The sequence below is a fragment of the Zonotrichia albicollis genome, chromosome 7 (genome assembly GCF_047830755.1).
Source record: "Zonotrichia albicollis isolate bZonAlb1 chromosome 7, bZonAlb1.hap1, whole genome shotgun sequence".
Taxonomy (NCBI): Eukaryota; Metazoa; Chordata; class Aves; order Passeriformes; family Passerellidae; genus Zonotrichia; species Zonotrichia albicollis.
This window is the reverse complement of record NC_133825.1, coordinates 21,155,807-21,179,761: the sequence shown is the minus strand read 5'-3', so window position 1 is coordinate 21,179,761 and position 23,955 is coordinate 21,155,807. Positions and strand designations below refer to the sequence as shown.

Sequence of the window (23,955 nt, the reverse complement as noted above, 5' to 3'; positions counted from 1 at the left end):
AAGCCAGCAAGCTCCACCTCCTGCTGAAGCAGGAAAGAAATAAATCTAGAAGGGCCTAAAAATCTCACCTAAACAACTGAGCCTTCTTCCTCTTTTCACCAAAGAGCAGCAGCTTACAGGCTGTGAGGGGAAAAAAAGGCCTAAAGGCAGTAACAAAGCTTTTATGCCAGGGGGCAACTGAGGCTGACTAATAAAATTCATCCTGCTACTCCAGAACTGCCCCACTGGCTGTACCTTTCCTACCCAACTACAGATTGGATCAGCCCAGCTGCTGCCAAGGTGGGATCACTCCTTCTCAGAGTAAGAGACAACTTACTCTGTATGACGACTTCTGGTGATTGATGTGCCTTCTATGTTAAAAGGAACTTACATCTGGCATGGGAAAACAACCAAATATCTGTTACAGAACCACCAGAACACCCACTAAAATCCTCTAACAGCTAAAGACAGGAACAATGACACCTGACATTCAGGTGCTTATCATCCACACCTGCTCAAGCTGCTCTCCCTGCCCCTCCTCAATTAGGTTAACTGCTGGCTTAGAAGAAGAAAATTACTAACCTGACTCTGCCATAACTAGACTCAGTTTGTTTAGAAATTTGCTACAGAAATGAAAAGGGGAAAATAATGGTTAATAATGGTCTGTTCATTTGTAATTGTAAAGCAAAAAAAGAACTCATACTTAAGGCATTCCATTTGCTACACCAGCAGATGTATCTGATTTTACATTCCTACAAGCTAACAGATACTAATAAAACAACTAATGTAACTGAGCACAGATGTATCCATGCCTTTGGAAAAAAGTTATTAATTTTGCATGTCTTAAACTTAATGTACATTACCTGATGAAGTGCTCCTGCTGGTAGAATAATAGCATCACCAAGGAACTGAATAACTGTGCAGGTTTTTACTCCATATTCTTCAAAAAGTCTTTGGCGAAGTTTTTTGTTCACATACCAACTCTGATCACGGATTGGATCGTGCTCTGGTAAAACCTCCAGGCCTTGCTCCTTTGCTATCTGTTGAGTACAGAAAAGATCCCAAATAACTTCCAAAAGAACCAAACCTTTTGCTGATCAATGTTATGTGTGCCCACCTGGCCAAGCAATGTCACTCAGTTCCCAATACCACACAAGAGCTCTGGCTAGGGATTCAAAACAGCCCCAAAGCACCTGGGAGGTCTCACTGAACTGAGGACATCTGCAACACTCCCACTCCAAAGTGCAGAGCTTTAAAGAACTCAGCACAATCATCTATTGATAAGCAACATGCTTCTCTGTGTGACTTTTTCATCCAGAAAATAAAATCTGAGCTCAGGGGTTCCTGTGCTGCAAATTCCTCAGTTTTGACACAGACACACAACATCACCACCTTAGCTCAGGAAAAAAGCAGCCAATAAAGCCAAAGGTTGTAGTCCTGGGAAACCTGCTCCAGGTGCCTCTGCTTGAGCACAGGGCTGGACAGAAGGGACCTCAAGGGTCCCATTCCAACCTCAGCCACACTGGGATAACAAGCTGCTTTCCTACCACCCCTATGAAGGTATTAAGAAAAAATGATGAACACAAAAATACTTCCTGACATCAGTAAACGGAATGGCACAACCATTTCTCATCAAGTGAATCACAGGGGAACAAATATTACTCTTAATCAACTACTACTAAATCAATCCTAGTCACTAAAAAAGAAAAAAGTGATTACATATAAAGAACACAGACCTAATCCACCTGTCATGAGTCATGAAACAAGTATCTCATTAGAAAAAGAGGGTTTTTTTTTATTTTATTAAATGAATGTAATTATGCAATGCAGAACTTGAAACTCTCCTTGAGTATTATCACCCTTCTAACAAGATACTGAGATTTTATATCTTAGCAGCAGCAAAGTGGTCCCAGTGATTACTCATCAATAATCTCCAATTCAGTACTTCCCAAATACCACCACTCCTAAAATACATGGTGGCACACAACTCACTTGGGATACCAGGGCTGACTGTGGTAGCAAATGACAAACTTACACAGCATCCTAAATGGGGCTGTTTTAAACCTGTTGCTCAAATAGTTTCACAGCTATTCTCTATAGTTTCAAAAGTGCTCTGAGGGAATATTCAGCACTTCTTCTCTATGGCCACCTATTCCTTTGCATTCATGACTTTATTCACAACTCTCTTTTTTGAACTGAAAAGCGACCATCTAATTTATGAGCACCTACTTTCTGAATGAACAAAAAGTCTTGCTGAATAATTCATCATCTCCTGGAATTAGCTTTGTTTTACTTACCACTGCTCATTTTTCCCCACAGCTCAGCCTGGTACAGACACTGCTTATTGTCCAAGGGAAGCTTCAGTGCTGAATTTCTTGGGCTCCCCCTGCTCACAGCAGAGCCCTTGGCCTCGAGTTGGTCCATGGACCCCTTTGCTGCAGCCAGTTATAACTCATCTCATCTCTCCTCACACAAGAGGACAGTAAAGGCATTTTCTCAAGCAATCACTTCAGTGATACTTTGGTATTTCTGTGTCTTCTATCAAGGCCACCTTCCAGAGCACAAAATGTGCTAAGGACAGGGCACAGAACACTGCTTCCAAGATGGAATTCCGTATTCCAATAGAATCCCTACATTTAATGCACTGACAGATAATCCTAGGGAACAACTGGAAAGGTTCTGATGTGGCTCTGAGTTCTGATCACCACCAGCCACTGCAGGATGATCTGCAGCACAGCCAGGTTAAGTTTGCTGCCCCTGGGGATGTTCTCCCACTGCTTCCACCTTCGCCAAGAGCCCAGCCATGCTCCTGTGCTGCCTGATGTGACAGTCCTGGCAAAGATTGGTGCCCATGGGTGGTGAGGCCAGGGCACTTGGCATGGGAAAGTTCACCAGCAATAATACAACAATGGATCAGTGACAGAAAAACACCATCCCACAAATTATCTTTTGTGTTAGAGCAGATCTCCATGCCCTCCTAAGCCTTCAGTTACAGGCCACCTGTCACTCTCACAAAGTGAATTTATGTGTTACACACTTTTATTTGTCGGTGGTGCAATAGGTCAAGTTTATTTTATGGGCTAATTTTGCCTTCCTCCCTTCTCTAACAGGTAGGGTTTGTGGTTTTTGCCAGCCCCTTTTGATTTACCAATTACTTAGGTTATATTTATAAATGATGTGTAATAAAGCTAACCTTTTGCAGAAACTCTCTTATCTTGTCAGCATCTTTGCCAGCATAAATGTGCCACAAAGCACCAGGTAATTCACTGGAATCTTTCAACCTCTTCCTTAAAAGGTCATCCAAATCTTCCTCTTCCAACTTCTTCAAAACTCCTAAGGTTCAACAAAAATATTCTTTAAATGTGAGAAGAAGAAAAAATGGAGAAACTAAATATTTTCTTTTCAAAATTCTTGTGTGAGATTGAGCAGATGGAAGTTTGCTGAATACAACAGAAGCCACCAGGTGATCTTTCTGTTCAGTGTCTGTAACTCATTACTAGAACACAAATGCTGTGGATACCTTAAAAATACCTTTAATTTTTCAACTTTTTCACATTTCCTGAATTCCACAGAACACAATCTCCTACCTGAAATAAACAAGCAGGGCTGGTACCAAAAATGAAAAGATGGAAAAGGTGTTTTCCTGCAGTCAGCACAAGCAGTGTATAGCATGCTGTTGCTGCAGCCAGAGCTCTCCCAGGATGCTCAAGTTTGCTGCTATTAACTCCATGCACACACCAGTGAAAACAAAGCAAATGACAGACAAACCTTACTGCAGCTCTATTAGTCACACCCAAAATCTACATTTGCTGATTATGGAATAAGAGGACAAAAGAAAAAGGGCAAAGAAACAGAACTATTTCAGTGATTTAAAGACTGTTTCACATAAGCAATAAACCTCATAGAGACAACTAACATACACCAATTGAAGCTCTCCAGTGCTGAAAAATTACATTACAGCCCAAATTCAATAGAGTAAGCACAATGCATCCAGAAGAAGCAGCATGAACAGAAGGTTTGGCAAATACATCATCCTGACATAATTGTTAGAACCAGCACAGCTTCCAGAGAAAATCCTTCACCCTGCACTTCCATTAGCTATGCCAGCCCCAGCACAGCCATGGTGCATCAATTCTATGTAATGGCAAAAAAAGTGGAAAGAGTTTGAAATACCATTTCATAATTCATGAACTGCAGTGTATTTCATACAGAGCTAATGTTGTGCAAACCCGTGGAACAAAGAAAAAAATCACCCAGCTGCAAGCAGGTTCTTATGGATCTGCCTTCCAAAGAAGAGTGTCAAATTTAGAAGGGGCAGAACTTTCAGTCCATCTACACCTCTTACAGTGAGTGAGGTTCACATTACCTGATTTGGAAAGTACTCCATTTCCTTTGGCTATGCCAACATAAACAAGGATGTTCACGACATCAGAAACCTCAATATGGAGATTTGTGGTTCCTATGTCATGGTCTTTAGTAGCAGCCACACCTATGTTACAAGATAAAATTAAGATTTGTTTGTACTGCATATTCAAATCAGAACATGTAACAACAGCGAAGAAATTTCTGAAGTATACTTGGCATCACTGAGATAGATTAAAAACATGTTTTTGGTTCACCTGCTAAACAAGGTGATACCAATGTTTTCTGCTAAACAAAAAAACATTGATTTCTAACAGAGTCCTTGAGATTCTCTCTTAGCCCAGGTACCTGTCTCTACACACAGAACAAAATGTTCCAGCAGAGTAGTCAGGGACATTTCCTGACCACTATGTTCCATTCCTCTTCAACCCTTCAGGTTGTTCAGGGCAATGAATACACAAGGTTATCAAATCTGTCACTTTTATGTCTGGCTGTAAGAGAGTCCTTAATCAGAATTATGTTCAAAGAGGAAAATTAATTTTAGTTTTAAGAAGTGGAAATGAACATTTTTAAGTCAAAAGGACATTCTGGAACACAGCCTTAGAACAGTATTACCTCAGAGTGGCATTAATGACTCAGTTCTCAGACCCATGCCACTACCATTATTGTTAATATGCTTCTTTCACAAGATATTTGGAGAACTTTTAAAACCAAAGCCATTGTGCCACAAATTACTACTCATTTCTTGTCCTATTTGTAAAACAGAATTGAACACAATTCTTTTTGCAAAAGAAGGAGCAGACAGAAGATGTCTGTGGGACTCAACCTTTTCTAAACAGGTTTTTTGAGTGTACAGCACACAAAATAAATGATGAGAAATATTATGAGATTAATTTATGACCAGAATTATGAATACAATGATATTTCATGAAGTGTTTTGTCACACAGCATTACTAAAGACAGGTTCTATCACTGTGCAGAAGCAGCTAACCATTTATATGCTCCAGAATACTGTAATAGCATAAGAAAAGATGGACAGAAATGGAGAAGCAAATAGACTCTCATGGCCCAGGTGCAAGTAGTCCTAAATACTCAAGTCAGTCAGTATTTCCCCTACATACAGTGACGAAGAAAGCTCAGCTTTCTGTCAGGCATGGCAATGTGTGATATTCTACAGGCTGAAGGGAGGAGGTAACAGCTGCATTTACAGGGCACACTCACCATATGCACTGCACAGTCTGGGTCCCAAATCCGGACGGACAAAAAATCCTGGCAGATGAGAAGCCAAGTTTAGTTTTCCTTCTGGGCTACAATACTCAGGCAAGGGTAAACTTTTTAGTAAGTCCTCATATCTGGAGGAGAAAAGAATAAAAGAATAGAATTGAATTTGTGCTGTTACGTAGAGAGAGAAAATAGAGTAATATTAAGATTGACTGAAGACCATCTACTATTAAACTAAAAATACCTTGCTGGCATCATGGTCTTGAAATCTTCACCAGAAGGCCAGTCTTTCAGTTTTAGCAGAGCTGTTTCTCCATTTTTTACTTTCTGCCGTTCTGTAAGTAACAGAAATAACTAAAAACTCATGTACTGTAGGCATTTCACTTTATTCAACTAAAATATAAACATGAACTCTAAACCTGCCAAGAATCTAAATTTCAGACATAAACAGGAGATAGCTGATTTCGAGACTCAAGAATGATACAAACCCAACTCAGCTAGTTAAGCAAGAAGGACATGTGTCCAGTTTCCTACTCAGACCTAGGCAGTATAACAGTGCATCCTTAATTCTGCAGAGATACAGATTGCAAGTTTCTACCACATTGTCTAGAAAGAGACTACCTAGAACTTTCTTTTGAAAGTTCCTTCAAAGCCTCAAGATCCATAATGATAATTTTTAACGGCAGTTTCTAACACTGATCATGGTCAGAATCAATACCATAATACATTTTTAAGGAACATACTTGAAACATCTTCAAAACCATCCCAGAACTCCTTGACATTGGTGTTTGAAATAATACTGTCCTTGCAATTCAAGATATCTGCTTGCTGGTTTCCAAAATCCAAACTGATGGACTCAGCTTTCCACAGGCTGAAGTTCATCTTCTTATGCATACCAGACACCAAAACAGGCTGTAAAGAATAAAATAAAATAATTTTTAAAAATCAGTACTTATCCTTTCACAAGCAGACAAATTTTTTAACTGAGCTGGAATACAAATGTGTCTGGAACACACATGGAAGACCTTGGCCTTACTGAGCTGTTAACACTTCTCCAACAGCACCCATATCCAAAGGTGCCATCCCTTTCTGGAATCTGTAACTCCACAACAGAAATGTCTCATTTATTATAACTGGTTACCTCAAGTTTAACTACACAAGGTTCACCTGTGGGCTATACCTGACAACCTTTTTTTACCCCCAGTTTTAAATACACAGTTAGGCATTTCTGCCCTTTAACACACAACTCCCCAGAGCTCCTGCTGATGGCACTTTACTGACCAACCTGCTCAATACCTACCCTTCCTTGTTTCCAGCACTCTTTGAAGAGTTTCCAGTTGTTGGTGTTTTTATGATCTCTGAGCCACAGAACATGCTTGTCACAGATCCACGAGTACTGGATATCACTGTACCGTTTACTGCAGTCATCCTGAATGCTTTTTTTATCATCCTTTGGCTCTTCTTTTATTTCAGATTTCACATTTATCTTTGGTGCTCTATTTGGTGGAATCTTGTTTTCTACTACTGAAGCAATTATATCATCAAGAATGTTTGGCATAGTCCTTCCACTCTTGCCACTCTGTTAGAAAACAAATGCATGCTTAAACAGTGTAAAAGCAACTTAATGCAATTCCTTTTGAAAAAGAGTAGCATTTCTGATGTTGTATCAATTATCATCACATATAAAAACAAATAAAATGTTAATGTGTATGTGTGCATATGAAGTTTTAATTATGAATGAGTATTTAAGGCAATACACCTATCAGACTGCCCTAACTGTAATGTGCCAGAATAGATGGATAGAGATTTTCAAATCCTAAGAGAAAAACTGCATCTTGTAAAGACTTACTGCTGTTCCTGTGGAGTAGACTGGAGCAAAAGCAATGCCAGCATCTGTAGAGCCCAGGCGCAGTTTGCCTGCTGTTGTAGTTAACAGATCTCGTAAGGTTGAGCCCTGCTCATTGTTCTGGGATGAAGGAGGAGAATTTTTACAGTTTGGGGACTCCAAATTATCCTGATCCTTCCCTTCCTTTGAATGTTTTCCAGAAGGACATTCTTTGTTCTCTAAAACAAAAATAATCATTGCAAGTTTATGCTGTTGTATCATAATGCACACATAGGAACAGCACCAGTACCCTGCACTTCCCAGTGGTGGTAACAGACTGTGCAGCACTTTACTCACTTTATCCAGCTTTATTCACCTGGAAATGCACCAGAGGATGAACTGCATCCTTCAGAACACAGTCAAACAGTGTGACCAGGCAAACGCCTCCCAGAGCATCTCAGACCTGCAGCTGAGTGAGTCTGTCCTGAGTGAGATATGCTGTAGCTGGAAATGCTTCCCCAGCACAAAGGCATTCCACCAGCTACCTTCTGCTGATGGATTCTGATGCCACCAGGGAAGAGAAAGAACACTGTCTTTTCTTTTTGTGAACAGCAAATGGCACTGGTTTTTTATTAATTCAATTACAGAATAACACAGAATCACTAGCTTGGAAGAGACCTTTAAGATCAAGTCCAACCCATGCCCTAACACCACCTCAACTAAACCCTGGCACCCAGTGCCACCTCCAATCTTTTTTAAACACATCCAGGGATGGTGACTGCACTACCTCCCTGGGCAGACCATTCCAGTACTTCATCACTCTTTGTGTAAAAAACTTTTTCCTAATATCCAACCTATATCCCCTGGCACAGCTTAACACTATGTCCTCTGGTTCTGTCAGTGCTGCCTGGACAAAGAGCCCAGCCCCAGCTGAGCACAGGCACCTTTCAGGAGCTGTACAGAGTGATGAGGGCCCCCCTGAGTCTCCTTTTCTCCAGGCTGAGCACCCCCAGCTCCCTCAGGGGTTCCTCACAGGCTTTGTGTTCCCAGCCCCTCTCCAGCCTCGTTGCCCCCTCTGGACGCGCTCCAGCGTCTCAACGTCCTTCCCAAGCTGAGGGGCCAGAGCTGGACACAGCACTGCAGGTGTGGCCTCACCAGGGCCAGGCACAGGGGCACAATGACCTCCCTGCTCCTGCTGGCCACACCATTCCTGATCCAGGCCAGGAGCCCTTGGCCTTCCTGGCCACCAGGACACACTGCTGGCTCATGTTCAGCCGGCTGTCACCAGCACCCCCAGGTCCCTTTCTGCCTGGCCACTGCCCAGCCACCCTGTCCCCAGCCTGCAGCACTGCAGGGTTATTGTGGCCACAATGCAGGACTCAGCACTTGGACTTACTAAACTTCATCCTGCTGGACTCTGCCCATCCATCCAACCATTCCAAGCCTCCCTGCAGAGCCCTCCTACCTTCCAACAGATCAACACACACTCCCAGCTTGGTGTCATCTGAAAGGTACCAGCAGTGCCCCCAAAGTCACAGACTTGCAATGACAATTTCAAATATTTACCTTTTTTTTCCTCTCTGGCTTTCTGCTCTGCAAGATCAGCCAGCCAATGCAGTGGGGACTGGGATTCAGGCGGTGTTAACTTGCTGTCTGTGCTCACATCACTCCTTGGACTTGTGTTACCATTTGTCTCAGACTTTTGAGGAGTATTCTGCTGTTGAGACTCAGGCATACACAGAGAAATTTTATTACTGTGGTTAAGGACATTCTGCAAAACCTGTGAAGAACAAATTTATTTTTAACTACACAGCTTCACTTTAAAGTATTTCAAAGACATGGCCAGTATTTAGCCCCCACATATGCAAACTGAAATGCAACTGGTACTATTCAAAGACAAAAACCCACCAGGATCAGAACACTCAAGATGCAATGTATACACATATTTTAGACTCACCTGAGACACACCATTCATTGCAGGGAGCTTGCCAGCTTGTGTGTTCTGCTTGGTGGTGCACTGACAGTGGGATTTAATTTCAAATTTTTCTCTAATATTGTGCATAGCATCTAAAAGATCTGTCAAAACTAAAGACAATTAAGGAGAAAAACATTACTAGCTGTCAATCATTGTGACCTTCTTTACCACATACACAGAGTGATGTTTTAAACTATTAAAAATTCTGAATTTACCACTCAAAACTACTCCAAAATGACTGCAAGCTCAAGCTTGTGCAGAGAGACACTCAATTAAATAATTGTACACTACTCTTCTGAATCATCTGAGCTTTAGTCTGCACTTCCATTGCATGGCACACACCAAGCAAGCCAGTAATTATTTACTTCTCATTGTTCAATGGGTAAATCATTGCTTCATTCAATAAAACCATCAGCTACAGACTGAAGTGAGCCATGTCTTGACAAAAAAATCACTATGTGAGCATGTAAATGAAGGCTGTTTGGTAATGGGCATGCACAGAAGAACAAAACTGAGGTTAAGTAGGCAGTCTTCATTGTGATGTTTCCAGATGAGTGGTTCACTTTCACAATTTAAAATTCAAACCAGTTTCAGTCTAGAACCTGTTCTGGGAAATGTCACAATTTGAATTTGTTATGGAATCTACCCAACCTTCATTTCTACCTGAACTAACATGCAACAACCCAGGGAATAATGGCTTGGTTCTGTATTTTCAGCTTAAAATAACCTGGGAATTTACTTAGTACGTTTAGGGCACATTTCAGTTTTCTATTTTCTGGTCTGTATCAATGCTGACAGAAATTTTGTGCTAACAACCACTACACCACACCTAAAGGCACTACTTCAGAGAACTTACTTGGTTTTAAGCAGAAATCTGAATCTAGCTGCGTTTGTGATTCCTGCTTAGTTTTTGAATTATAATGAGGTCATTCGTTGCATTTTGCTCAATCAGCTGAACCAAAATCTTTCTTTTCTTTTTTGGGTATGGGACAGACAACAGTGAAAAACAAATCCCCAAAAATCCTTTGCCTCAGTGATACTATTTAACCATTTTCTTTCAACATCTAAGGTCAGATTTATTAGGTACATTCTGATTGTTTTATTCTGCTCTGAAAAGGTACAAATCCATCACAAAAAAGGCCCTCCAATTCTTCACTGCCTGTCCCCAAAACCCCTTTACACATGTGGCAGCACACTCCTCTTACTCTCATCATCATCTGTGCCCAGTGCTGGTAAGTGCCCAGAGGCATTTGCCTTCTTGCAATGATTTAACCCAATTCCCAGGTTTTTAAATGGAAAATGAGAAGTTTTCTGAAACAACTCTGGCCCTGCTTCACAGAAAGACCTGGGGAAAAAGCAGCTTCTGCTTGTTGGCATATGGTCTTACCAGAGCCTGGAATAATCTGTGTTGGCATCAGGTGCTTGTGATCATGAGGCTGTCCCTTCACACACTTCATCCAGGCATACAACTCCTTATCTGCAAAACACGATTGCCAGTGTTTTACTTGCCTTACATTGCACACAGACAGAGCTATGGCATTTCAGACTGCTTTTGGTTAGAAACATTTCTCTGCACATACAGGCCTTCTGTCTGGGCATCCAGTGTGACAAGGACTTGCATACAACACCTACTTTTCACATTATTGAAGAGTTTAACAATACTGAAATCTGAAACAGCTGCATCTGTAACACAGGCCCTTGCCAATTACCTCCAAATTTCAAAGTATATTCCCTTTATCACATTTAGTGAGCTGCCAATTTAACATAGGCTGAAATCCTTTACAGTTGCTATTAAAGCCATGAGCCTCCCTGGATGAATCCTACCATGGAAAAGAGACATAATTAGGCTGTGATTTTATGGTTCATCTAATTTAACACAGTCCCCACTCCAACTGGAAGTGTCTGTTTTCCACCAGAGTTCCCCAGAGAAGCCAAAAAGATGAACTTCTAACCAAGTCATCTCTCTGATTCAGCTTATGACACAGCTACACCAGAGGAACTGGTGGCACAAAGGAGAGGGAAGTTGCATCCCTGATTTATGGCACATTAAATCAACCATGAAACCCTAAGTCTCTATGTACTGGCTGAAAATCATTGGTGCCAGCAGAAAGGGCCTAACTGGTAGGAGAGGCTTTCTAAAAACTTTAAGGAAGACTCTCCTGAAATGTGCAATGTTTAAAAAAAACACACAAGAAGAATGAGAGTAAAAAAGGTCTGGCCAAGCAACTGGTCACCAACCTGCTATGTGATTTTGGGGCACAAAGAACACAATTTCTCTCTCCATCCCCAGTCCTATTCACTGAACTGCTAATTTTAAGAAATTTTTCCAAGCCTTTTACCAGTTTGCTCACTCCAGCAATTTAAACTAAGGAACACAACACAGGAAGCATTTAACACATTTAAAGCATTTTTTCACACTGTAGTTGGTACACAGTGTTTCAAATGTTCCTTCAGATAAGTATTAAATTTATAAGCTAGTCAGTAGGTTTTGCAGCACCTAAAACATCTGAATGTCCAACTGGTCACAAACATAAATAAATGAAGACAACAAAGCAGTTGTAGATCTACTTAATCTATTTTCTCGTGGAAATGTCATAAAATGGCATCCCACTTGATGGTGCCATAAACTGTCTGAAGGTAACAATGGTTGCATAGTCACTCACTCATGAAGTAAAGTGATAAGAGAAGTCATTGATAAGGATCTGAATCTGGAATATTTAAACCTTTAACATTCCTGCTGAAGCAGGAAAAAACCAGGGGATTCTCTGTTACATTCAGCAACTGTAAAAACAACTCCTGGTTCCAGGAAAAATGGTGTAATATAAAGTCCTATTATACAGAGATGGGTGGGTGGTTCTGAACGTTTTTGAAGAGAGTACCAAAGAAGCAACACAGTTCACATGAATCCTACAGCATCATTAGAAATTAATCTGCAGCAAGGGAAGCTGCTGTACTTCTGCTCTCACACGTAAAACTGCAACCAACAGAAAGGAGAAAGTCCTCCCTGTAAGAAATCTGAAGCCTCCTTCTTTCTACTGCTTGTTCCAACTTCTAAGACATTTTGCTAAAACTTTCCTGGCTGGTTAACACATGCTATAAAAAGCCTCTGACTGTGTGTTCCCACCAGGGTAAATAATGTTTGGCATGTGTCCCAAGCCACGTCAGATGGATGCACACACAGACTGCAGCCCCTGAAGAGCTGCTGAAGCAGCCTCCAGCACTAAAGCAGTAACAACTGCTCTCAGTGCAGGAAAATACTGACATTAGCTCCCTAAAAACTTCAGTGTAGGAGGCCTGTCACTGCAAGCCAGGGACAAAGTGGGTGAGACTCTCCATTTGGCAAAGCTTTGCCACCTAACAGTTAAGCTTTATTTTACTAACATTTCACATCTGTGACATTACAGGCTATGACAAACATGGAACAGCTTTTCAAAACAGCATTATCCTTGAATCAGTTCCTGGCACAGTGTCTGACCACAGAACTGTGCCAGGGCACAATGCCTGCCTCCCAGGGAAGGCAGTGCATTCCACCAAGCAGCCTGCACTCCAGTGTCACAGCTGCAGGCTCCAAGCCCAAATCAATCCTCCAAGTTATTCCCCCTTTCAATTGCAACCCAGCTGGGTCACCCAGAAATCAGAGGTTGGCTGATTATACTTCTCTCTCTCCAGACTAAAGCAGACATATCCATTAGAGCACAGGATAAACCACATATATGTGTAGGCCTATGGATTGTGAAACTTCCACTAACACTCATTTTAAATATCATCCAAAGTATTTTTCTCTTTTTTTTTTTTTATGATAAAGCCACAAAATGGGATCTTACATCAGTATGACAAGCCACTTCTGAAGGGAGGACTCCAGAAAACATTTAAATCAAGGCAAGTCCTAACAGCAATGAGTTACCATAAACAGGAAGGTGTGACTGAGCACCAGCCTCAACCAAAGAACAAGATTTAACCTTGAGGGGCAAGGCAAAGCAATCCCCACAAAAAGACTGAAACGTGGACAAAGAGCTAAAATAGCCCCCAGAACAGCTGCTTTCAGAATGACTGATTCTGTATCCTCTGACAAAAAAAGGAGGTAAAAAAGATCCAAGAGAAACCAATACACACAAGAAGTAATTTAACACTTTACAGAAAGACAGCTCTAGTGAATCAGCAGCTCTGCAGCAAATGAGAATAAACAGCCTATACAATACTCTAGTTCATAAAAAACTGACCTCTAGAACTTTTCCTTTCCTTTGCTTTGTAACAATCCAGGCAAACCACAAATCCACATTTTTGGCAGACCCAATGAATGTTAAATAACGTGGCTTCACATGCATCACACATCTCACGGACTCCTCTCACTGCTCTCTTCCATGCAATTTTGGCTGAAATACAAAATAAGCAGAATAAAAGGACTGAAATTTAAATGCAAAGCACAGAATGAATAGTCTTTATAGATGAAGCATTCATAAGTTTCCCCCCAGACACAACTGGGTTTTGGGGGAGGAAAGTGATCCTTCATGAACAGGCCATCAAGAGCTGCCCTCTTAGTTCCATTACACAGCATCCCCTTCAATGCTACCTATTATCAACACATTATAAAGAAATAAGGCATTCAGAAAGCACAGACTAAAGTAATACAGAAAATATATTGCTGCAAGCATGTAGAACTTTTTCAGCATACACTTTTAACCCATGCACTCACGGGGGTTTTTCACCTGAGTGCCCACAGGACATGTTTGATCTAAAGGGCAGCCAAAGCAGTGAGCTGGCCATGGAAGCTGGCAGAAGGGGAGGGAGGTGCCTGCTCAGGAGACCTGGCTAGTACACGTTTTTCTGCTCCACTTCCTCCTCACACAGCCTGGAATGCGCAGAGCCACCAGGCTGTGCCCATCTGCTGTGGGCCAGAAGGATGGAGGGTTGCTTTGGAGGGGAGGGGACAGTGTCAGCACGGCTCTGCAGGACCTACACTGCTCCTCTGCTCTGCTCTGGGAAGAAGACACATCACAAACACCATTTGCTGGCTCCCCACAGGCCTTGGCTGGGAGCTGCCTGCTCTGGCTGGAGGCCAAGCTGGCAATGGAGGCTGCTCCAAAGGCACCAGGAGCCTGGCCCTGGCCTGGCACAGCCACCAGCACAGGGAGGGGATGGGGCTGGGGCTGGCCCACTGAGGAAGGAACCCTCCCCAGCACGTCCTCCTAGGAAAATCCAACAGCCAGGGAAGAGAGCTGCACAAAGGGAAGCAATGGTCATCCAAGAAAAACTGCACAACACTTGAGGGCTCCTTACCGTCTTTTTTCACCCAGGACATGGCTGTTTTCTCAGAGGTTACCAACTGACAAAATTTATCCCCTATGATATCTAGAATGTATTTAGAAGTTTCTAGGTCCAGTTCATCATCCTCATAGTTTTCATGTGTCCATAAACTCAGTGCTTCATCATCATATTGATCAGGAGAGGAGAAACCATCTATCCTAACCACTCCATTCTTACTAAAAGACAACCTAAAAATGAAAACAGATAGTTTAACTGCATGTATCATTATACTCTGTGACTTCCAATTTACTTGCTGCTTATGTCTTACAACACAAAAGTTTTCTTTCCACCTTATCATCCTACATAATCTTTAAAATTTAAAATAAATCTTACTGATGAAAATATCTTTTAAAGGTAAACAAGGAAGTACGAAAACTAAAATTAACCTTTTAGGAACTTTTTTACATTCCATTCACTCATCATTCTCTCCGTCTAGCATTTATTACTCCTTTAAAATTGCAGACAGAAATATTTTCTTTTTCTATTTTATTTTGGTCAAAGTTTGGTTCCACCCACTTTCCCTCCTCACTTTCAATTTTCAGAATGTCTGTGATAGCAGACATTGACTTCTATCGACTCACTTTGACTTTTATATTATAGATTTTTGTATCCCACTGCTCTCATACTGAGAAAACATGGGTTCAAACACTACATTTAATTTTTTCTAGGCAGAACAAATCAGCAATAGAAGTTTTTGTATCCACTAAACTCTGACCTTTCAAAGGTTTTCCTGTTGCCCTACCCAGGGCCATTCTACTGACTCTGACTGTACTTAGCCTATTTTTAAGTTGTAACAATCATTCCATCTTATCCAAAACAGGATAAGTCATTACACAGATGTGATTATAACAGTTAGGGAATTTATGGCATCGAGACAATCCTGAATTTGGACATATCAATAACAACATTTAGACATGTATTCAAATGAACAAAATAAAATTATCAACTTTCAGCTTCCAAAACAACAATTTCCAAAAGAAGTGTAAACTTCTTTTGCAATTCGAGCCCTACTATCTAAACACAATGAAAATAATTTAACTGCAGTAAAATTTACCACAATACAATAAAAACATTCCATGCTGGTTTTTTTTAATGCTGGCAAACCTTTATGTTCTCTCCTTTATACAGGGGGAAGAAAATCAACCAAAATTCCAACTTTGCCAAATGTGTGAGGAAATATTCTTACAGAGAAGATATTCAGAGTCCAATCTTGAAATGATTCCTATGGATCTACCAAGTCTTGTAACTGAAGATTCATGATAAAAAATTAAACCCCATTTAGGGAACAGCTTCTTGCCAAATACAAGTTGGATTAATATTGACAGCACAATCCATTTACAAACTGTTTTATCCTGTTTTATCCTTTCTTGGAGCTTCCTTAACCCCAGGAAATTTTTTTTTCCTTGTCAGTTTTCCTTGATGGGCCATTAATTCCAAAAAGAGGAGATCACAACTGCTCTCTGTCCTCTGAAAACTCCCAGAAAACCCTGAGCAACATTCCCACCATATACTGGCATAAGAACAATTACAAGTAAGTGCAACTCTGTGGTTGTACAGCTTGTCCAGAAAAAGTGAAGCTTGCCTTTTGAAAATCCCACTTCAAATGTCAGACACCTGTGTAATGGTGATGTGCTGTATTTTCTGCTTGCCTAAGGTACAGCAGGCAGATCTTCTGATGTCTTTGCTATGAAGCTTTTAAACAGCAATGAAGTCTATCCACAAAAGAAATGCAAATGTAAATACTGTTAAAATAGATGCTTTTTTCTTTTATCGGGTAGACTGAGCCAGAAAAATCAGACATGCTTTCAAGCCCTTTGTCAATATTATTTTTAAAAGCTGAAGCACCACATTACCAGGAAATTAGGCATCCTTACCTCCTAAAGTAGTAAAATCTACAAAATACTGGTGAGTGAGTGGGTTCTTCTCCTTTCTTACTTCTTATTAACCTACATTCTCTGCATTTTTGTAAATTTGGTCCTATTTCAGAACAAGAATCATCCTGCAAAAAGGACTCTCCTGTTTGCTTCAGCTTCTTGACTTTGCGCCAGTCCTTTAACACGGAGCGAGGTATCCCAGCTGCAAAGGAAGGACAGTTGCAGATGAGGTACTGGCACTGCTTCCTCACACAAGACAGTCAGAATTCAGCTTTTTTTTCTGGTACATTTGTTACCTGCATAATGTATTTCATTTTTATTTCCACCTATTTCCCCTGTCAGCACCGAAGTGAAAAAAGCAAAGGGACCAATAAAACTTGCACAGGCAGGAGCACACTTAAGTAACTGCTAAGCTCCCAAGACACTACATTTTTCCTTATAATAGGTGTATTATTCCCCAGATATTCTACTAAAACCATCTTCAGAATCTCATTCTGACAAAAAAAGCAAAGACATACAATACTGCAAGAAAGTTAGGTTTGTACTCTGTTTCTGAAGGTGTAGGCAAAAAGAGTCACACTTTAATGTATAAAAGCAGAGCTTAAAAAAAATAACCTAAAACCAAATTCCAACTCCTTTAAAACTTTTTTTTTTTTAAAGTTACAGAACAGCAGCTATATTCACAGAATCCATTTACACTCTGTCTGGTTTGTTGGCTTTGCAAGGCCAAGCTGTATAATTCTATTTTTGATACTGAAGTCAGCAGATCTGACACTGCGTAACATGAGGAGCAGGTCTATTGAGTAATAAGTGCAATTTTCACATACAGGTTTTGAAACTGAACCCTGTTGTCATTTAATCAAGCTTTCATTTTAAGGAGTCTTGAAAGTGGCACCACTCTTATCTGCAGACAGAGAGAATTATCTGTCATTTCATCTACCACTGCTCTTGAAAGTTCATGTCCTGTAAACAGGGATCTGATGTAGGATGATAAAAGGGTCAGGGTGTTAACTTTGGACTTGGTACCTGGGTGCAGACTGGTGTTTTGCCAGAGATGACTTGTGCAAACTTTACAAGTGACAGACTGCCTATGCCTCAGTTCTTGGCCTACAAACCACATTCCACACTCACCCAAGGCATGACAGTCACTGGACTGAAACCTGAGGAGTAAAAGGGGTACAAGTACAGGTTTACTAGTCTGAAACAATGATTTCTGCCTTGGAAGAAGAGATCCTGGGTGTCACCTGGTAGCTGCTAGACTTCAAGCTCTGTGGGTAGGCACTTGGAAGACCCTCAGCACGTGCAGAGGTGTGAAAAGCCTGGCTGTGCAGGAGGGACCCTCACAGCCCAGAGCTCTGAGTGCTCCTGGGGCATCAGGACACAGTTTACTTTAAGAAGGGAAGCTGGAAAATATTTTACAGGCATGTTTGCCTTGATCTTCCCTTCACTTGGGAGCAGAAAGGAAAAGCAGTACTATTACCACTGGACCAAATATCTAGAATACTTCAGATGGACTAAAACACTTCCAGCACCCAGTACAATTCAGGATGAACTACTCTCAGATACCAGATGAGTAACTTTATACACCAGACAGTGAAAAGCCACAGAATGTAATTACAGGCAGTATTGCTCATTTTCTTGCTACCTGTGCTTAAAAAGTCTTACAAGAAGTAATTTAATGGTAGACACTCTAATACTTAACCAGACCAAAGACAAAGAAGAATCCTGGGAGAAGAATAAATTGGGATAAAAATAAGGCAAGTTTTTAAATAAATTCCCTTAGGTTGGCAGACCAGTTTCTCTTTTCAGATTAATCTAGTTACGATCTGCTATATGTTACAGTATTACATTTACATGGAAATTTGTATTTCCCTAAATTTTTTTTTTCCTTAAACAAGAGGGATGTTAACACCATGTACTACACATGCTACTTACGAGTGTGAAATTATTCTCCCTTAAACCTTTCATTACATTAACCAAATCATAACTGAGTGGCACCAGGCTCTCAAGGAACTGCCTCTGGCTTTCTGATCAAAGGATGAATTAGAGTTCAACAACAGAGAATCTTTCCCTCCAGCAGTGCTCTAAAAATAAATGCATTACATCTTAAAATAAAAATAACCCCAACATATATATATATATATATATAGCTCAATACAAGTGGCATAACTATACGCACCAGCCTGCTCAATTCCGATGGACAGCATAAACGAGATGGTTTACTGCTTATTTTTAGGCCAAGAACCAGTTTGTTAACAGATATAGAAAATGGTCTATTTCTTACACCAGGATATTCCAAATGGCCTCAAGACAGATAAATCAGGACCTACTCATTTACACAGGCATGTTTTTTAGCTCTTTTCCCAGCTATGGTGCATGACAAACCCTCCAGGATTGGACTTCACACACCTCTGTGTCTTCCAAATCAGATTAATATACTCACTGCTGTTACTGGCGCTCTGTAACTTCAGCTTGCTCTTTTCTTTGGCGCTCCTGCTAAGAACACCATTTGGTTTCACTTCTTCCTCGGTATCACCCTTTTTTTTCTGCAAATCATTTTGTTTCTTTTTGTAAGTTGGCTTGGGCTGCCGTTTAGTCCTTTGCTCTGACTTGCTCTCGCTTTCATCAGAGTCACCACTTTCAGAGCCAGACTCGTACGTTCGTTTTCCTTTTCTCCTTGGGTGCTTATCTTCCTTTGCAAACTTATCTGCCAAAATTTTGCTATCTATGTTATTTTGCAAATCATTTGATGTAGAAGCTATTAAATTGACAGTACACGGCTTAATAATTTCTGAAACACTGTTCCCTGAATTATCTTTTTTATTAGTGTTTTTATCTTCCTCTGAATGCCTTGTTAGCCAAGCCTTTTTCAGTTTAGTGTGGTAGTTTGGCTGACTCGTCTGGGAAGTTTGCCCACTGCCTACAGAGTTCGCTTTGTTTATTGTATTACAGACGATAGCACTGTCTGGGGAGAGAGAGGTTGAAAATGTCTGATTTTTCACAGAGTTGGACTCAGCCTCAGCGGCGTTGCTACTTTTAAACTGAGCTGCGGCCAACGCTGCCTTGTGCTTTTTCAAATGGACAAAGTCGGTCGAGGTGGAGAAGGCCGAGCTGGGCTGAGCGGCGCTGCCAGCAGCGGATGTAACCGGAGCTGCAGTGCTGACCTTGCACTCCTGGGGCTGCGCCTGGCCCTGGCCCTGGCCGGCTGCCCTCGGGGCCGTGCTCTCCAGCGGCGCACAGGACACGGTGCCCGACGCCGAGTCCGTCACCGCAGAGCTGCCCCGGCTCGACACGCTGGTGGTCACTGCTGCCGGTGCAGGGACATCCGTCTTGGTGCTGCAGATGATGCTTGTGGTAGGAGTGACAGCACGAGGAACGCTGCCCTGCGAGACAGCTGCAAATTTCTTTTCATACTGTGTGCGAGCGCTGTCTGAGTTCATATTTGGCAGTATGACTCTTCCAGTCTCCCTGGCTTCCGCTGTTTTCAGGCAATCTGCTGGATTTGTCACAGCTGAGGATCTCTCACTAACTCGATCTTTGGAAGCAGACTGCATTACTGGTACATTCTCATATTTTGTGCTAGAAGGAGGACGCACAATAACAGATGCTGTAGCGGACTGCGACTTTCCACTCATTCTTTCAGTGTGCCAATCCACTTTTTCATTATTTGGGGCATTATTAGACTTCCACATTTCTGATAAATTCTGCTCAGAAGTGCCTTTGTAAACAGTTTGGCCTTCCTTGGGCTCAGGTACTAAAGTTGGCGGTTTCTGCAACTCCTGTATTTTGCCACCACCAGCATTAACGGGCTGAACAGGGGTTAGAGTTGGAGGTGAAAGGCTGCTGTAGCTGCTCTCCTTCTTCTCCAGGTTCTGGTGCACAGGAGGGTGAAACACAGGGGCCCTATGCAAGGCAGGCATACTGCGGAGTGTATTTGTAGATGAGACTGACAACTGAGTAGGGCTCCTGCTGTCACTTCTGAAAGAATTTACAGAGTGAGACTGCACCGACTGTGAAAGCTGCTCGGGTATCTTGCCTGCAGAGCCTTCACTTTCCGGTTGGTGCTTAATTAAAGGTGGCGGTTTTGAAAGGGAAGAAATGTAGGAGGGGAGAGCCTGGGCACTAGCTGCTGTTGAAGGACAATTAGTTTGCTTATCAACATATACACCTGAAGCTTCCTTTGATGGGTACGATCTTGGTGGTTCATTTACTACACTGTTAGACAAGGTAGTGAAATAGTTACTCTGTGGCAAATTCTGTGGAACTGAATGTTTCATTTTGTACAGTTCTGACACAGAGCGTTCAGCATCTTTGTCGTATTTTGCTGAATGGCTTTTGGGACTTGAAGATAAGGATGTTACCCTGGAGTAGTTCTCTCTCTCCCCCTCCAGTGCCTTTATTTTAGCTGTAAAAGGAGCAACTTCAATACTTTCTTGGAGTATCCGCCTGTGCTCTTCTTTGTATTTGCTCAGTCGCTCCCCAGACTCCTGCGGTGGCCTTGGCAGCTGGTTCAACATTGGATCTGCATAATGTCTGTGCATATGGCTCTCCTTTGCTGTCTGTGCTCTGCTCTGCTCCAGCTCACTCTTCACTGGCGCAGTGGTGACAGAACGCAAAGGTTCAGCAAAAGCTTTCCTCTCCAATTCTCTGTTTGAAGAAAGGTTAAGCAAACACAGGTTAGCCTCAATGTAGTACCATGTGCTAGACGCAAGACCTTTCTTCCCATGCCCTGAACCAAGTTATCTATTAACACAAAATAAACTTTCCTCTACATCACATACAATTTTCAGAAGTCTTCAAATGACTCACAAGCTCAAGTACCACACCAAGGCAACACAGTGACAAGCCTGTGTCCCCCACAGGCGCCCACATTTATGAATAAACTAAAATGAAGCAGAAAGGCAGCATCACTTGCAGAAATGCACCCTCACACACAGAGAGCAAGGGCACACTCACTCTTTGCGATGCTCTGCCATGCTTTTGGACAGAGGCGGGCTGGAATGCGTGGTCAGCTTGAGAGGCCGGAGGGGATCTGCGCTGGACGGCCGCACAGGAATGTGACTCCGTAAACCAAGGCTGTCAGCTGAGGTCACTGGGGTGGGCTGGTGTAACCAGGGGCTGGGAGTGTTCTGTTGACATCAACCAAAACAAAAATAAAATCAGATTTTGAAAGAATCATGGGACCACAAGGGTAACTCTACCAAGTCCTACCAATGATCAAAGTAAACTAATATATTTCAGTACCAAAGCATAGACAGTAAATAAAATTTAACATTTTAAATCACTTTTTTTGACCAACTAAATATGACTGTACTTCCTCTAGACTTTCAGCATACAAAGCAGGTTACACATTTCAGAAGCATTCTTAGAACCATTTCATTTCCCAGTACTCAGGATGAGCAGTTAATTCCAGAACAGCATCTCAAGTTCATCAAAATTAACAAACCAATGACAATCTGACAACACTTATATTCACTAGTAAAAAGACCATTACCTCTTCAAAGAATTGCATGAAGTATTTCTTTAAAAATACAAATATGGCTTGATATTTCTAAAAGCAATTTTATCCCCAGCCTTATGACAAATCTCAGTTAAAGGGATGTAAGTATCTCTTTCCCGGATTGTTCCTCTCCTGCCCCAACCAAATGATTAAGTATGATAATCCTAATTAATCAGCTTTATTTAGTCAGGCATTTTTATATGGCTTGATCATCCTCATCACGCTATTAAAATCATAAATGTACACACTTGCCATACTGGGCAGCATGGCAAACACACAGCCCAATTTTATGCTGCGTGCCTAAACACTCCAAAGGTGGGCCTCCTTGTTCAGACACAGCGCTAAATCTGAACCTATGAAACTACTTTTTAATCTACTACTTTGTTAAGTTTCTATTTTCTTATCTTGACTGAAACTTGTGTTAACAGCCTGCAGAAAAGACCAGGAACAGCCCTCTTTCTCCTCTTGCCCCCTCTCTCTCTCCTCTGCTTAGGAGACCTGCTTACAAGAAAGTGCACAGAGCAGAGTGGAAAAGCAGGACACCTGTTCAGTGGGGCTTAAGTGCTGGACACAAGCCAAGAAGGGACTGGGGACAAGAGAGAGCTTCTGTGCACACCCCAAAGCCTCAGGTGCTTGTCCATCCCTACCTCCTTCCCCCTCCTACACTCCTCACCAGTCCATCCCCATCCTTCTCCTCAGACTTGGCAACTCCAGTAGGAACTGCAGCAGCAGAAGGGGAGCCAAGAGCTCTCATGACACATGCACACAGCACAGCATAGATCTGCAGGTGCTACGACTTTGAAGTTGTGATTTCTGTGTTTTTGAATATTTAAAGCAGCCACTTGGGTTTGTGCTGACAGTTTTAGCGCACGTTTCCTCGGCCAGGAGTTCCCACGCTGTGGGGAGTTCCCACGAGCAGCCTGTAAGCTGCATTAAAGTATTATGCAAAGAAGGCCCGTCACCTTCTCCCTAGAGGAGCTGGGGAACATCTGCCTGAGCACCAAGCATTGCTCAAACAGCTTCCTGACTCCACCTGCACCATCTAGTGCCCAGCCCAAACAAGGGAGCTGCCACAGCCCCCCAGGAGAGCAGGGAAAGGTAGGATTGGGGCACCCTTCCCTCAGCTCAGAGACAAGGCTCAGCCCTGAGCCAAGGGTGGCTGCTGCTGCTGCTCTTACAGCTCCAACACAGATCCCTTTCTGTGATTGTGGCATCCATGCAAACCGACCTTGGAAACGCCCATTCTGGGTTTCTAAGATCTATTTAAAAAAGGCCTCCAGTGCAAGAGCCAGAAGACAAGTCACCACAAGACAATTGCCACATATCAACATAATTAAAAAGCTACGTGCCTCAGTATGCAGGGCTGCATTCTTCAGGCAGCCAAAGTGAAAACAACATCTATCTTAAGTTCTTTTAAAATGGACTTCTGTATAGGGTGGAGCAGGCAGCAACACGAAAAGATAAATCCACCTATCTTTTTCTCTTAGGCTTTTCTTCACTGCTACATTTGATTTTATCACATTTTAGATCAAACTCACTTCATATTACAAGGCCAATTCAAACTGACTGTTTTGGGAAAGACTTAGCCACAATGGTTTTGGCTTTTTTTTAAGAATGAATCTGGGGAGGGACAGCCTTCCCCATGATGAAAAAAAAAACCGAAAAAAAAATCTTTCTAACCAATCAGAAGGCCAAGCTTTGACACAAAGGCTTACAATTTGGCAGAAGGACCACTGTCAGTGACATGCCTTTTGTGGTCCCTGTGAAAATGTGCCCAAATTAGGCCAAGTTGAAAGCCTCTAAAGATCAGTATGCACATGCTCAGTGGTGGTTTAATTAAAGCTGGCAGTAAAGCTCTCCAAAGTTTCTGTCTGCACTACACATGCTTCATCTTACACTATTCCTCTGAGGCCCC

At 41.9% G+C, this 23,955-nt stretch overlaps 1 protein-coding gene across 12 annotated transcripts in view; it reads right to left on the bottom strand.

The window, feature by feature from the left end:
• JMJD1C (jumonji domain containing 1C) overlaps positions 1–23,955 on the bottom strand; it is a 157,859-nt gene that overhangs the window by 5,585 nt on the left and 128,319 nt on the right. For 11 of the 12 annotated variants that reach the window (XM_074544571.1, XM_074544578.1, XM_074544576.1 and 8 more), the window contains 16 exons: positions 21,497–21,669; positions 18,984–21,187; positions 16,541–16,742; positions 14,640–14,854; positions 13,583–13,735; positions 10,750–10,839; positions 9,345–9,472; positions 8,954–9,167; positions 7,412–7,626; positions 6,863–7,141; positions 6,306–6,474; positions 5,807–5,897; positions 5,563–5,693; positions 4,346–4,468; positions 3,173–3,312; positions 843–1,019 (listed from right to left, as the gene is read on the bottom strand). In XM_074544571.1, coding sequence (XP_074400672.1) covers positions 843–1,019; positions 3,173–3,312; positions 4,346–4,468; positions 5,563–5,693; positions 5,807–5,897; positions 6,306–6,474; positions 6,863–7,141; positions 7,412–7,626; positions 8,954–9,167; positions 9,345–9,472; positions 10,750–10,839; positions 13,583–13,735; positions 14,640–14,854; positions 16,541–16,742; positions 18,984–21,187; positions 21,497–21,669 — 4,704 coding nt within the window. The remainder of the gene's footprint in view (positions 1–842; positions 1,020–3,172; positions 3,313–4,345; positions 4,469–5,562; positions 5,694–5,806; positions 5,898–6,305; positions 6,475–6,862; positions 7,142–7,411; positions 7,627–8,953; positions 9,168–9,344; positions 9,473–10,749; positions 10,840–13,582; positions 13,736–14,639; positions 14,855–16,540; positions 16,743–18,983; positions 21,188–21,496; positions 21,670–23,955) is intronic. The other variant, XM_074544572.1, reaches the window with a different exon arrangement.